We start from the raw sequence: 10,974 nt of genomic DNA, 5'->3' as shown, positions 1-10,974 counted from the left end.
TTACAATTTATGTGTATTAAGCCATAACTACAGTTCTGTTTAAAATCACCTTTACTAAAGGTTTTCCCCAGTCCCTGGCTTGTTTTTTCCAAATGTACAACAGGAAAATAAGCAAGACCAAAGGCTGCAGAGCCCGTTGGAATGTGGGCCAAGGGTGTTTCTCACACAGTGGTTGAAAGGCACCAAGTCACCTTGGTTGAGGCCGGGAGCAGCCCTGTGCCGGCGCTCAGGGGCTTTCCTTGCCTCAGGTCACACTGGAGAGCCACCGAGGCCGCAGGTGGGCTTGCTCTCATTCCCGGGGCTGCACTTAGGGGAGGAGAATCTGAGATGGCCCATGAAGTGCCCTGTAGAACCCCTGCAAGGCTGTGGGCACCTCTGCTCTCAGGGACAGCTCATCCTGGGCAGGGGACCATGCCATCCCGATGCCCACTGTGACCTTATGTAGAAGCAGGCACGGCACATCCGCTGCTGTTTGTGTGTGAGTAGGGGGCCGTCACCTCCAGAGAATACTGTGAAACCCACGTTAAATCCCCAGACTGTGCATAGTAAAGGCTGACAGACTGATCCTAAACCTGATTCCTCACACAATCAACAAAAGTAAGAATCCTGTTTCAGGGGCTGGCATGGTGTGGCAGGGAAAGCTGCTGCCTGCAACACCAGCTTCCCATGTGGGTGACAGTTCGTGTCCCAGCTGCTGCACTTCCAGTCGAGCTCCCTGCTAATGTGACTGGGAAAGCAGCATAAGATGGCCCAAGTGGTTGGGCCCCTGCCACCCACATGGGAGACCCAGATGAAGCTCCCGGCTGCTGGCTTTGGTCTGGCCTAGCCCTGGCTGCTGCAGCCATTTGGGGAGTGAATGAACAAATGGAAACTGACTCTGTCTCTCAGTCTTTCAAATAAGTAAATCTTTTAAAAAAAAATTGGCTTCTGCAGAGCTGTGATCACAATCACATAAATAAGCTGAAATGCAAAGCTGTTTTTACAAAGAAGACATTTATTAACACGTTAAACAGTGTTTTTGTAGAACTTCTAAAGAAACAAATTCAAGACAAAAATTATTCCAGGAGGTAACAAAATAATCTATCACTTAAATTCCTTCTCATCAGGATGACTTTGCGCCATAAAACAGTGCATCAGCTGGCGGGTTCTGTCTCTTCCAACCGAGATGAAAACGAGTGTGTTTTTTCCCCCTCTGTAAACACGACTTGGATACAGTGACGCCGTCCTAGCTGAATTCGGCCCTGTGACCTTTTGAGGGCCAGTGTGATACAGGTTACCAGCGCCTGAGACACCTCGCAGAGGCTTCGCTGTTCACCTTGACTGAAGTCAAACAAAGCAGCTGGGAAGAAAGCCCTCCCCCAACACAGCTGTATCCGCATCTCAGACCTCACAGATAAAGTACCTTCCTTTTAGGAAATCAGTGTTCATAGCACGTTTAATAAATAAGATGTAAGGGGGGAAGCAACCGGTGAGAAAAGGAATTTTCTCCTTTAAGGCCTTGAAGGGTTCCACGTGACTCGGCACATCCTAGGCACACAGCAACAGGCCCAGGCCCTGGGACGAGACATGAGGTTTAGCGAACAGCAGGGTCGTCCTTTCACTGTGCGTGTTTCCAAGCGTGGCGACATGTGGCGAAGCGAAGCCCAGCACGAGCCAGGGAACAGCACGGCGCCTGCCCCCATGGTCCACTCTTTAAGGCATAATCAGGGATGACAGTGTCCAGGCTTTTGGTCCCCTCTCCCATCTTCTCACGCACTCCCAAGGACACAGAGATCACTAGCAATCACTAGCTGCTTCCATGCTGAGTGTGCAAATGAGGAAATCTGTATTTGGTGAATTCCACAGATCAAGGCAGGAATACCTGGCAGCAACACTGTTCTGATGTCTACCACGCTCACCTCACGTTGCTGCTTGTGAATGAAATGACACGGGTGTTCATGGCCTCTTGCTTGATTTCTCACACCTCGCTGCAAACAGCACACTGTCTGGGCTCTTTGGTAGGACGGGTTCACCTAATCTGGTCTTCAGGAATGAAATGGAACAGCCACATCTGCTTCCAAAGCTGATTTTCTGACAGGTTCCGGGCTGTGTCTGTGCTCAGCAGTTTCCCATGAGTGCCTGGGAGTGGGGAGGGGACTGGGAGGAATAAATGCACCAATCCATTTCTTCAGTTCTGCCTGAAGGTCCCTGTGGCAAATGTGATTTGCATGGCTAACAATACATGGCCCCACTCTGATATCAGCTTGGTAGAAAAATACCTTCAGACTATCCGAGAAGTAAACACACGAGGAAGCTAAGGCAGGGTGAAGCACCGGCGCTCCGAGGATTCACACACAGCCCACGCAGGGGTTACAGGTGGTCACGTGGGCGGCCTTGCTCGGTGACCGCGTCATGAGATCATGCAGGTCAGGATTTTCAAGGGAAAGCTTTCACAACGCAGCGATGACGACGTGCAAGGTGACGGAGGCCAAGGGAGATGGATGGAGGCCGTCCCTGCCCACACCTTGCACAGGGACGGCTGTCTCTTGGCCCCAGGCCCCGCTGGGCTGCAGCTGCCACCACATGGGGCCCCACGGAGGGTCCTGCCCGGCACCAGGCCCCGCGTGCTCCCGCTCACTCCATGCTGGTCAAGGGGTGCAGCTGGGCGGGCATCGCGTCCGCCTGCGGGCTCAGCTCGCTGAGCTCACTGAGGGTGGTGGCCAGCAGGGCATCCTGGGACACCACGGCGGCGTCGGCCTTGCAGGCGGTGTCTGCGGCATTGCCGTCGTGGGCGGGGGCGACATTGCCAGGCACCGCGGCCAGGCCGTGAAAGTGGCTGCTTTCTGCGAAAGACAGCAGTTTATCTGAAAGCTTGGGCGGCACGTACTCTTCATCCGGCTGTTCTGTCTTGTGACCCTCGTCGTTCTTGGGGGAGCCATCTACAATGACAAGGAAAGACTTCCATGGAGTATTCTTATCGTGTATCTACAAATCAAACACAGAACACGTCACTGAGTGTGTCTCTCCGTCTCCCGCGCAGCACCCACTGACGAGGGCATTTCTGCAGCCTGCAAGCACTCTGGCTTCCGCTTGGCCTTGCCCTGCAAACGCCCCCCTGCCCTGCCCACCGCTGAGCCAGCCCGGGGGTGGGGGCGCGGCCTGCTGCTTACAGAGGTGTGCCGCCGCAGAGTGGACTTGTCCGTGAACGTGCGCCCGCAAGCGTTGCACATGAACGGCTTCTCGCCCGTGTGGATCCGATGGTGGCGCTGTAAGGCGTTGAGCTGGGTGAACTGCTTCCCACACTGGTCACAACAGTAGGGGCGCTCCCCTGAGACGGGACAGAGGAAGAACACTGCTGGTGAGTCTCCCTGGCCTGCTGCCCGTAATCCCAAGCAGGCTTTGGAGCAACACGGTCTGAAAACCCCAGGAAAGCCTCCACGCCTGCCTTAAGGCAGGCTGTGCTGGCAGCGGCTCAAGGGCTAGCCGACCAGAGACACAGGTCCATGCCTGCAGCCAGCACTGTGTAGAAATGACAACTCTGTGCCACAGTGATGGTGTGTAGCACCGTAAGTCCCCTAGTCACCGCACCTGCATGTGTATATGGTTATCCACATGTAGTCTCTTCACACAGCCATGCGCATAATCAGTACGCTGGCCGTTCCTTTCCGTAAAAAGGAAAGGGACTCAGGCAGTGCTGTGGCGTAGCAGGAAAAACCACTGCCTACAGTGCCAGCATCCCATGTGGTCGCTGGTTCGAGTCCCGGCTGCTCCACTTCCAATCCAGCTCCCTGCTAATGGCCTGGGAAAGCAGTGAAAGACGGCACAGTGCTTGGGCCCCTGCACCCATGTTGGAGACACAAAGGAAGTTCCTGGCTTTGGCTTAGCCCAGCCCCAGCCTGGTGCTGGGGAGTGAACCACTGGATGTAAGCTTGTGCTCTCTGTCTCTTCCTCTTTGTAATTCTGCCTTTCAAATAAATCTTAAAAAAAAAAGAAGAAAAGGGTCTTGGTTGTCTCATGTACATATGTAAGTACTCCTCCTCAGCTCCTCAGCATTTAAAAAATGCTGTTATGGGGGCCAGCCCTGTGGCATAGCCACCACCTGCAGTGCCAGCACCCCATATGGGCGCCAGCTGGAGCCCTGGCTGCTCCTCTTCTGATCCAGCTCTCTGCTATGGCCCGGGAAAGCAGTAGAAGATAGCCCAAGTGCTTGGGCCCCTGCACCCACGTGGGAGACCTGGAAGAAGCTCCTGGCTCCTGGCTTCAGATCAGCCCAGTTCCGGCCATTGCAGCCAGTTGGGGAGTGAAACCAGCGGATGGAAGACCTCTCTCTCTCTCTCTGCCTCTACCTCTCTAACTCTTTCAAATAAATTTAAAAAAAATCTTAAAAAAAAAAAAATGTATGTGACACACAAGCTTTCCCACAACTTCACTCCAGGTAGTCTCCTAGTCCGTCTATAACCTGGGGTTGTCTGTTGCCGGCCTGAACCCCCCCGCCGGGCACCCGGCAGCCGTACCTGTGTGGACCTTGATGTGCTGGTACAGGGAGTTCCGCTGAGCAAAAGTCCGGAAGCACACTTCACATTTAAAGGGTTTCGAGCCAGTGTGGATTCTGTTGTGATGTTTCAAGTACTCCTTCGAAGCAAAACTCTTGCCGCATGTCTCACACATGAAAGGCCTCTCACCTGCGTGGACAAGAGGCAGTGAAGGTCAGAGCAGTGTGGGGAGAGCGGCTCTGCCCTCAGAGGACCTATGTGGACTAAGTAGACACCACCAGAGGCCGCTGGTGGGAAAGGCCGTGGATCGGCCAGCGAAAATGCCGCTGGACTAGAACCAGAGGCACCGGTCAGCCAGCTGGCATGCTGGCAAGTCAGCCGTTCCATTCCAGGTGGCTCTCTAAGAATGAAATTCCTTCTGGACGGGAGAGGAAGTTTACCACGGCTGTGTGTGTGTGTGTAACCCTCCCAGGGACTAACTGCTGTCAGCATGAAGGTGGGACAGGAAAAAGCTTTGAATTCCAACCTTTGCTTCTGTCATCCCCTGGAAGGTCACCCATCAAGGGCACCCCTGATTTCATCCATGTCAAGATGAAGATACTGGCTTTGCTAAAACCTGACTACCGCCTCAGATGACCAAGTCTGCCAAGCCCGCGGTGTGGCCCGACACTGTCCCCCGCCACTCACCTCCACTAACAACTGCACTCCCCTCATCAGATGCCTCATCTCTGCCTTGATGTATCTGAACCTGCGGCTCATATGATAGTGCTCAGGGGTAAAGACCCCGTGGAAAAGGAACTGTGTTCGTGGGCTGGACCAGCCTGAGGCCAGCTGAGATGCTACCCCTCGAGAGAAAGCCGAATCCCAAAGCTTTGGGGAGGCAGGAATCAGACGATCCCAGCACCCTGACACATCACACAGCAATGTTTTTGTTTTTTTTTTTTTTTCCTGTTTTTTTTTACGTGCTGAATTGCAAGTCAGCTGGGATTCAAGGTATGCTGTGTTGTGCATGTTTAAGTTCCACATCCGGGCACGCCCATTTCTTTCTTGCCTTTCTCAGCCTGCTCTGAGCTGCTTCCTTGCGGTGGGACATGCAGGTTGTTTCCAATTCTTTGTTAGTAAAAATGGCAAGAAGATGGATAACACAAGGTACCTTTCCCTACATTCTGGACAATTTCTGGAGGACAGATTCCTGCCAGTGGAATTTCTGGGCAGAACAGTAAGGACTATTTCATATCTCTTGACCCCGAAGACTCACGCCCGGGCCCTGGTGCCTGGTGTGTACTGTGCAGGCCACAGTACACCTGTACACGGTCACCCTGTCACTTGTCTGCTCACAGATGGAAGAGCTGTGTCCTGGCTTCAGCCTGCACCGCTCCGGCAGGAGGTGCCCACTTGTCAATCATCTGGCTTCCCTTCTACAGCTAGCTGAGCCCCGGAATCCCGACAGCTTGAGTGCTTAGCGTGAGCGCTTACCTGTGTGGCACCTTTTGTGATAAATCAGCATGTGGTTCTGGGTGAATCTTGCGCCACACTCATCACAGACGAAAGGTTTTTCCCCGGTGTGGATTCTGAAAGCACAACATTCACATGGTAACTCGGGGTGCGAGTCAAAGCCTACTTCACAACATGGTGTCCACTCGACCGCGCACACATCATTTCCTGCAAAGGCCCGAGGAGCAGGCGGGCCACGCTCTCCATCCCAGAATGCACGGGGTGCCTGCACACACCTCTCTCCTGCTCGGGAGACCCACTGCGTATGCTGGAAGGCACGTGCAGGGACAGGCCAAGCCTGTGCAAGTTGTTTAACACGCTGAGTGAGGAGAGCTGCTTCAGGTTTTGAAAGCTTCCTCGTTAGGACCAGCCACAAGCAGCCCGGGGAAGTACTGTGAGGGCAGCAGCACGTGATCAAGAACATTCCCGCCACGGCGGGACGTGACATGGCCAGTCTGGAGGTCATGGCGCTGTGGAACCTGGATTCTGAGAAGCAGCCCCAGCGTCTGGTGCTCCCAGCTCGTGGGAAGTGGCTCTCAACCCTGCTTCACTGAGCACTGCCTGAGCCAACTGTGTTGACTCCAAAGCGAGCAAAAGATGAGGGGCACCACGATAGCACCCCCAAATCCAGCCTAGAACTGAGAGGAGGGCCCTTTACTTGCTGGTGTGGGTCTCAGACCTAAGTACTGAGCACTGACCCATCGAGCACTGCCCACCGACAGGTGTACTACAAACTGACTACCCGCCCGCCCATTGTGCACCGCACACCTCATGTGGGTCTTGAGCGCTGACGGCTGCGAGAACTTGGCCCCACACTCGGTGCAGCCGTAGGGCCTGTCGCCGGTGTGCGTGCGCTCGTGCAGCCGCAGCGCCGTCTTGGAGCTCAGGCCCTTGCCGCACTGGCCGCAGCGGTGCCGCTCGCCGCCGCCCTCGTGCACCTGTACTACGTGCCGCTTCACGTCCTTCTTGCGCTTGAACTTCTTGCCGCACAGCTCGCAGGGGAAGCGCCGCTCGCTGCTGTGCACGTGGCGCTGGTGGCTGCGCAGGTTGCAGCGGTTGGCGAAGGTCTGGCCGCAGGTGTCACAGCGGTACACCACCTCGCTGGCCACGCCGTGGTGCCGCCGGATGTGCTTCAGGAAGCTCTTCTCGTACAAGAAGGCCTTCTCACAGACGCCGCACTTCAGGTTGCTCCTCCTCTTCTCCGCCGCACCCCCCTCCTCCTCTTCCTCCTCTTCCTCCTCCTCCTCCTCCTCCCCCTCCCCGGCTGCCTTTGGAAGGGGGTCTGCCACCTGCATGCCAGCCCCACCCCCCTCAACTTTTGTAAGGGGCCCGGTCTCCATCCCCGCGCTCTCTGGGTCTTGGGCCTGCGCGGTCCCGGGGTCTCCCGAGCCGCCCTCGGCACCTGTCTCTTGCTCTCGCAGCCTCCTCGTGTATTTTTTTTTAGGGATCTCCACGAAGACCTTTCTTCCGGCCAGTCTCCCGCTGGCTCTTCTGATTTTGGGGTAGGGAGACTTAGCCACATCCTTCTTCTTGTCCGCTTTCTCCTTGGACTTCCTCGGCGGTGTGCCTGGCGACACACCATTGCTCATCTGCTCCCCTGGGTAGTCTGAGCGATCCACCAGGCCGTTGGGGTGAGCCCCGTCCATGCCCAGTGCACCTGCCCGGGGGTCGGGGCCAACTCCGACTTGGGGGCCGCCACTGGCTTCTGCCTCCTGGGACTCTGAGAAATTCTGCAGCTCCAAAAGCACCGACTCCAGCATCTGCTTCTTGAGCTGAAAACACGTTTCCGACAAGTCCAGACATTTCAGTTTCTCGGCCGTCTCCAGCATCCGCTGCACCCGGTCTTCTTCCACCTGCACCTTGGCGGTGTAGACAAACTCGAGGAACGAAGCGAAGTCCACGACCTGCACCTCATTCAAGTGCACGTTAGTCCTGGCCCCGTCGGCGCTCTTCTCGTTAAGGAACATTTCTTTGAAGAACTTGCTGGTGGCCGCCAGCACAGCCTTGTGGGCCATGAAGTCTTTGCGGACGCCCTGGTACTCCACGCTGACCGTGACGTCGCACAGGTGGCCCAGGCGGCGCAGCTCGTGCATCTCGTGCAGCAGGTTCAGCGGCGAGGACTTGGATTCCAGCAGCACCGCGCCACTTTCCATCTTCCTTTCCAAAACCAGCTGTGAAGACACAAACAGCAGTTTTAACAACCCCCCAAGCAGAAGAGCTGCAAATCACGAGAGGCGTCTGTGTTCGCCGGAGGCACCAGCGCCATTAACAGCCTGGCTCTGCCCATGGGCACATGTAGCCCGCAGTGTCCTGGAGCTCACAGTGCCCTTCCCAAAGATGATATTTGCATGAAATAAGAGAATATTTTCCTAAGGTTTCCTCCAGTGATAAACAAATACAACCAAAACTATCATTAGTGGAATACATTAAAACAATAACTTGGGGGCTGGCGCTGTGGTGCAGCAGGTTAAAGGCCAGGCCTGAAGCACCGGCATCCCATATGGGTGCAGGTTCAAGACCCGGCTGCTCCTCTTCTGATCCAGCTCTCTGCTGTGGCCTGGGAAATTATAAGATGGCCTAAGTCCTTGGGCCCCTGCACCCATGTGGTAGACCCAGAAGAAGCTCCTGGCTCCTAGCTTCCAACTGGCGCAGCTCTGGCAATTGTGGTCAACTGGGGAGTGAACCAGCAGATGGAAGACCTCTCTGTCTACCTCTCTCTGTAACTCTGTCTTTCAAATACATAAAATAAATCTAAAAACAAAACAATAACTTGCTTATCAAGGTCATCCATTTTTGTTTTTAAAGATTTACTTGACAGAGTTATGGAAGAGAGAGATCTTCCATCTGCTGGTTCACTCCCTACATGGTTGCAATGGCCAGGACTGCACTAGGCGGAAGCCAAGAGCCTGGAACTCCATCCGGGTCTCCCATGTGTGTGGCAGGGGCCCAAGCACTCGGGCCATCGGCTGTTGTTTCCCCAAGTGCATTAGCAGGGAGCTGGATTGGAAGCAGAGCAGCCAGGACTCAAACCAGCACCCATATGGATGCTGGTGTCACAGGCCACCATGCTGGCCCCCAAGGTCATTTTCTAATCTGCTTACAGACATGCCCTAAAACTGTGACAGAATTTATGGCAACAACGTCTGATTCTTTGGCCAGGAAACCAGATAATTAAAAGGAAACATGCTAGCCACTCTCTGGGAGCAAACCTCAGAGAATCATTTTTATAAAAAAAATCTAGAGAAATACACCTTCCATCCACTGGTTCACTCCCCCGGGCTAGCAAGGGCTAGGCCAGGAGCCCAGAACTCCATCGGGATCTTTCACGCAGGGGCTCATTAGCCAGCAGCTGGTCCTGGAACCAGCTGTCAGATATGGGATGCCAACAGGGCAAGTGGCACTTTAACCCCCTGTGCCACAACGCCGTCCTCGCTAGAGAAATCATCTCTGCCTGTGGAAACAAACCTGTAAATACCGTCTTTCCGTGAGGAAAACTGGGGAAAGTAGCTCAGAATCCCATCACCACCCCTAAACGCTTTACAACCTGCAGGACTGCTCCTGTCCCGAAACAGTGCAAGCCCCAAGGGTGCGGCTGAACCGTGGGTTTCCCCTCTGCAGGTGGCCGGTGGGGGGCTCCTTGTTGCTAGCTCCCCATGCAGAAACACAGAAGCCCTAACAAGGTGGTAGTGAGGGGTTGGCCTGGACTTGAGCTTGGGCCTGCCCGGCTGGGCTCCGGCCTCAAAGCAAAGCTGCTCTCCGCAGCCCCTAAGCGCCGTCTTGGGCCCCAGAAGTCCGTCCAGTGCAGTGGGCGCGCAGAGGTAACCGCTGCCCCTCCCCCAGACTTATGCCCTGGACCCTGCGCCCACCTTCCTCGGACCGCTTCCGGCCATGCCTCAGCTGTCCGCTGGGCCCCCCACGCTCCCTGAAGCCCCAGGTCTCCTCAGGAACCCGGGGCCCGGCGCCCCTGTCCCCCGGCCAGCCCCCACCCCCAGTCTGCCGGCCTCGGGCGGACGTGCGTGCCTGCGGGCGCCCCGGGGCGACTTCTCCAGTGCCTGCGGCCTGGCGCCCCGCGCCCACTTCAACTCCGCGCCGCTGCCGCCCGGCCCCCGCACGGACGCCTGCAGCCCGAGCCCGGGGCACCCAGACGCGGCTCGCCAGCTCGGCACAGGGGGCGTGGGTCTACGGTCGGACTTCCGGTCCCCTGGCTGACCCCGCGCCGTGAACCTCCGGCCTCTCAAAGGCGACCCGCACCACAAAATGCTGCGGCCAGGGCCAAGCCCCTCCTCGCCGACGCAGGCATCCGGGGCCGCGTGGACCCGGCCCGCACCCCGGGGCTCGGCCGCACACGGTCCTGCCCCAGTATCCCGAGGTCCGCCGCTCTTCAGCGCCGCCGGGACCTGCGGACAGCCGGGCAGCGGCAGCGAGGCTCGCCGGGGCCCCTGCGGACCGCACACTCACCTCCCAGCCAGCGGCCCCGCCGCAGACGCCGTCCGCCGGACCAGGCCCGCAGGAACTACCCGGCCTGGCTGGGCGGGGCGCGGCACCAGGCGCGGGGACCGCCGATTGGCCGCCGCGAGCCCCGCCCCGCCCCGCAGACACCGCCCACCACGTCCCTCCTCCACACAGGCCGGGACAGGGGCTGCGCGCGCACGTCGCGCTGCGGCGACCGTTCGGACAGAGTTACGTAATCTGACGTATGCCGCCGCCACCACCCACTGGCCGCGCTGGATTGCGTCACCCGCCGCGAGACATGGCCTGCGCCTGCGCAAAAAACAGCGCCGCTGGCGAGGCGGGTCACGGCGGTGGCGGGGGGGCGGAGCCACCGCGAATGGTCACAGGGGCGTCTCCCCAGTAGCCGGCAGCTTCGGGGCGCCGGAGCGTGCCTGATGCGTGTGGCAAGGGGCTGGGTCCCCGGCTGGCCGGAGCACCAAGTGCCCCACCCCGCCGCTGTTAGGCCCCCGACAGGTCCACCGCGCCCCGCCCGGAACGCAGGGGATACCGCAATGGG

General features: G+C 57.3%; 1 protein-coding gene across 2 annotated transcripts; it reads right to left on the bottom strand.

Moving 5' to 3' along the window:
* Positions 1 to 974: 974 nt before the first annotated feature.
* GZF1 (GDNF inducible zinc finger protein 1) lies at positions 975 to 10,557 on the bottom strand. Of its 2 annotated transcripts, none has more exons than XM_002710937.5 (6): positions 10,425 to 10,557; positions 6,735 to 8,137; positions 5,949 to 6,043; positions 4,494 to 4,661; positions 3,150 to 3,307; positions 975 to 2,964 (listed from the first exon to the last, which is right to left on the bottom strand). In XM_002710937.5, the coding sequence occupies exons 2-6, from the start codon at positions 8,117 to 8,119 to the stop codon at positions 2,614 to 2,616; spliced, it is 2,157 nt and encodes a 718-aa protein (XP_002710983.2). In that variant the 5' UTR covers positions 8,120 to 8,137; positions 10,425 to 10,557; the 3' UTR covers positions 975 to 2,613. The 2 variants fall into 2 exon arrangements, with proteins under 2 accessions (XP_002710983.2, XP_069908239.1); XM_070052138.1 differs by having other exon boundaries at positions 975 to 2,918.
* Between the last annotated feature and the right edge of the window lie 417 nt (positions 10,558 to 10,974).

Source organism: Oryctolagus cuniculus, chromosome 11, assembly GCF_964237555.1.
Source record: "Oryctolagus cuniculus chromosome 11, mOryCun1.1, whole genome shotgun sequence".
Classification (NCBI taxonomy): domain Eukaryota; kingdom Metazoa; phylum Chordata; class Mammalia; order Lagomorpha; family Leporidae; genus Oryctolagus; species Oryctolagus cuniculus.
This window is presented reverse-complemented; position numbering and strand designations above follow the sequence as displayed.